Source organism: Psammomys obesus, unplaced genomic scaffold (genome assembly GCF_907164565.1).
Source record: "Psammomys obesus unplaced genomic scaffold, mPsaObe1.curated_primary_1811, whole genome shotgun sequence".
In the NCBI taxonomy this organism is placed as follows: Eukaryota; Metazoa; Chordata; class Mammalia; order Rodentia; family Muridae; genus Psammomys; species Psammomys obesus.
Genome location: NW_026596134.1, coordinates 2050781 through 2054638, shown reverse-complemented (window position 1 = coordinate 2054638; position 3858 = coordinate 2050781). Strand labels below are relative to the sequence as shown.

Below are 3858 nucleotides of genomic sequence, written 5' to 3'. Positions count from 1 at the left end.
GAACCCAGCTTTGCAGCCAGGGTTCCATTTCTCCTGAAGGATGAGGGATGAGGGTGCACTCATGAACAAGCTGGGGCTGGGCAGGAGGCCTGGAAGGCACACCTGATCCTAATGAGGAGCCATGATGCAGGGGCCCCAAAGCCGTGGCGAAGGTGCAGAAGCCCAGGGCTAGCACCTGCTAATCCTGACTGAGGGCGAAAGGAGTTAATAGGGCCAGAACCAGGCCTGGGTAGGAAACCAATGATTCAGTGTGAGGTGGTGATGCAAAGTCTGGTTCCTACTGCTCAACTCCTGCCACAGCTGCCTGCCAGGCCCTGGTTGTCCTCCTGGACACAGGATCAAGTCCAACTCCATGGGCCATTTATGAGGCTCACAGCACAGGAGGGCCAGTCAGAGCTGCACAGGCTTGTCCTCTTGGCCTCAGCACATTCTGTCCTCTTGGTCATGTCAGTCCCCACCCTCTGCTCCCGCTCCTCTCCTGCTTGGCTCAGCTGTCACCTCCCCCGGGACTCCAGGTCCTCACCCTTATCCTTGGCTGAGCAGGGAGCAGGAGCCTGTCGAGCCGAGGCTCTCACAGCCTGCCTTGACCTGGCAGCCCTACCCCAAATGTAGGCAATAGACCAGGCAGTCCTCAGTACAGAGAGCCATATATGTAAAGTGCCAGGTACAACGCTCTCAAAAATACTGCTGTCCCCAAATACAGTACCAGAGCGCCCCCAAGTCTAGCCCTTGCCCGTGAGGTCCAATGGCTGCAAAAACGGTGGCAGAGGCAGCTCATCCAAGGCCTCGGGGAAGCGGCCAGGTGAGATGGTGGTGACCAGCACCTGCATGGCACGGACAAAGAGGGAGGGCGGCGCAAGGCCTGCTAGCCACTGGAACTTGTCCTCACCCAGCAGCCGCTGCCAGCGTAGCCGGTCTCCCAGCAGTTCACATCGAGCTGGGCCACAGGCCCCTACCGGGGTGTACAGCGCCAGCAGGTCAAGCAGCAGCAGGCGGCGCTGACACACCTCCCCGGGTGACGCGGCGCTGGCGGTGGCAGCGTTAACGGGGGCAGAGGCGGCCTCGGCGGCAGAAGGGGCTGGGCCGGCATCCTGGCCCAGCTGGCGCAGCAGCAGCTCCAACGGAGTAAAGCCACCACCGTCTCGCAGGCACGGGGAGGCGCCATGGCCAAGCAGCAGGAAGAGGCACTCAGGGCGTGCGAGCTCACAGGCCACATGCAGCGACGTGCCACCACCCTCCACGCGGCTACAGCCTCGCCGGTCCAGGAGGCGGGCACGCTCCTCGACTGGGAAGTCGCGCACAGTCCGCAGGATGCGGCGCAGGATGCCCACGCGGTTGTAGCGCACCGCCAGCGCCACGTGCGGCCCGGGCGCCGCGCAGCAGCGGAAGCCGGCGCTGGGCGGGGCGAGCGCGCGCCGCGGGAAGGTGGCCAGCAGGTAGTGAGCGTAGGCCTGGTGGTCGTGCACCAGCGCGTAGAGCAGGGCCTCCGATGGCGAATAGGCGGCGGCGCGCCCACGCTCGTCCCAGTGGAAGGCTTCACTGGCACGCATGTCCTCGAGCAGCCACACCGGCAGCAGGTCGCGCACCGCCTGATAGAAGGCGAACGACGACTTCCGGCACTGCTTCTGCACCCGCAAGCGGGCTGCGCCTGCGCCCTCGGGCGCGCCATTGGCGCTGCGGCCGGGCCTGGCGTCCCACGGCATGCTGGCCTCGGGGAGTCTCCTGGCCTCAAGACATGGGTCACGCCACCCAAACCAACCTGTGAGGCGAAGGTGGAGCAAGTGAAGGCTTTGGCCACGACTCCCTCGGCCTGAGAAATGGCATCCTTCCTCACACATGCCCTGGGCCTTTGATCCCTCTGCCAGTCAGTCACTGTCCCCAGCTCTGTTCTCTCCTAAGCCCAGAACCATGCTTGAATTTCTCATCTGCACCCCCTCTCTCGATTCTGCTAGAGAAGGCTGGGCCTACTGGAGCCAGCAGTCTCCCAACCTTCTGCAGCCCTGGGACCTTCGAGGCCTCCTTGCACACACCGCAAAGAAAGAGGAATCCATGTGACACCCGAGAAGACTCAGGCCCACAGCAGGAGCTGAGCCAAATCATCCTCCTCAGCCCCCCGAGTCAGAGGTCGGGGTACTCGGAGGCTGCTTTCCAGGAGGGTCGTGGGCATAACTCCCTCAGACCTACCCGGTTCCTGCAGGGGGTCCTGGGTTCTGCGGAGCCAGGTAATTCACTTTCCGGCACCAAACCCCAGCTTCCTCATCAGCAAGAAAGTGCTGGCCGGGGGCTGGCACGTCGTCCCGCAGCCACAGTGGGGGAGTGGCCCTCTCTCCTTCATCCACAAGCAATTTCGCTGCCTACCGGGAAGGAGCCCCTGGAAGGAGAGAAAAGGTGAAGTCAACAGAGGGCTTTGGAGCATACTCCATCTGCAGTCCACTCCATGGCCATCCGATGGGGCCGGTACTGCCATCCCATTTTTCAACGGGGGACAAGCTAGTCCAAGGTCAGTCACCAAGGCGGGCTGAGTCAGGACAAGAGCCTAGGTCTCCTGAGTTGTTTGGGGCCCATTCCGGAGACCAAGGAACCCAGTTTAAACCCTGTGTCTAGCCTTAGGCCCCAAGCCTCAACCTGACCCCTGGCCACTCACCCTTGGCATCGCCGGCCCAGGCGCCCTACTGCCTCGGGCAAGGGTAAGCCATAGGTCACAAGGGACCTGGGACGGTGAGTGGGCCTTGTCCACACACAGTGTGTCATGGCCATCCGCTGGAACTGGGCTCCAGAGGTGGGCATTATGGAGTGGGCTGCGGCAGCCACCCCTCTAGGGGGATGCCATGACTACAACGCCTTCCCATGCCTGGGCCCCCGCGCCCAAGGTGCACCGTGTGGGCACGCGTGGGGTGCCGGGCGGGTTACGTAAAGTTCGGCCGCCCCACGTCACTGGGCAGAGTCACGGCCGCGGCTCCGTGACTGGAGGTTGGGCCGCCGGCCAGATCCTCCCTGACCCCTCCCGGCAAGGACCGACCGACCTCGGCCGCGGCGGCTGCGGGGCGCGCCCGACTGCCTGCCGGCCGGGGGCCGGGATCAGGGGGCTGCACCTGCGCACGGGGACGCTCGGGGACGCTCGGGGCGGGCGGCTCACCCAGACGCGCGACCCTGTCCCTGTGGCGGGCCGGAGCGCGCGCCGCCGTCCATGCACGGGCGAGCAGGTCGGGATCCCACGACGCCGGGAGCGGGGAGTGCCGCCGCCGCCGCCGCCCGCCGCACTCTGAGCCGCCGCGACCGTGTCTCCGGGCGCCGGTGCCGGTGCCGCCGAGGGGCGGGCGGCGGGCGGCGCAGTGCGGCCGGGGCCGGGCAGGACCGCGGGACGGGCCGCCGCCGCCATTGGCTCACGCCGCCGGCCCCCGCTGCTACCCATTGGTCGCCGCGCTGCACCATTGTTGCGTCACGGGCCGGGGGGCGGGGCTCTCAGCGGGACCCGCGGAAAACTTCGGAGAAACTTGAGGGCCCCGGGTGGGGGGGTGAGAGGAGCCGAGGACGGGGCGGAGCTTGGAGGGCGGGGCATGGCGGGGGCGGGGCGAGTCCTGGCAGGCTCCCGGAGCTGGGTCTGTGCGGTGCAAGCTCTGGGCGACACCGATAGGCTCGCGGCGTGCGGCTGAGTGTTTTCTCTGGAGCAAGAGTCACGTTCTGAGCCTCCCTTGCTCTGGCCTTCAGTGACCTTGGGGAAACATCCAGCTGTTATCCCTTATGGCGTGTGGGAAGGCCTAGAATAGGACTGGGCCCCCAAAGGGTTGCACCTTGTTCTGCCCTGTCAGGGCCCTAGCACGGCTAGCCTGGCTCCCACCTCATAGGATGGGTGTGTGG

General features: G+C 65.8%; 1 protein-coding gene across 3 annotated transcripts; it reads right to left on the bottom strand.

Moving 5' to 3' along the window:
- Positions 1-631: 631 nt before the first annotated feature.
- On the bottom strand, positions 632-3317 carry Ankrd9 (ankyrin repeat domain 9). 3 transcript variants are annotated; one of them, XM_055592788.1, is made up of 3 exons: positions 3093-3317; positions 2185-2371; positions 632-1759 (listed from the first exon to the last, which is right to left on the bottom strand). In XM_055592788.1, the coding sequence occupies exon 3, from the start codon at positions 1701-1703 to the stop codon at positions 723-725; it is 981 nt and encodes a 326-aa protein (XP_055448763.1). In that variant the 5' UTR covers positions 1704-1759; positions 2185-2371; positions 3093-3317; the 3' UTR covers positions 632-722. The 3 variants fall into 3 exon arrangements, with proteins under 3 accessions (XP_055448763.1, XP_055448762.1, XP_055448765.1); XM_055592787.1 differs by having other exon boundaries at positions 3137-3317; XM_055592790.1 differs by lacking the exon at positions 3093-3317 and adding an exon at positions 2645-2949.
- Between the last annotated feature and the right edge of the window lie 541 nt (positions 3318-3858).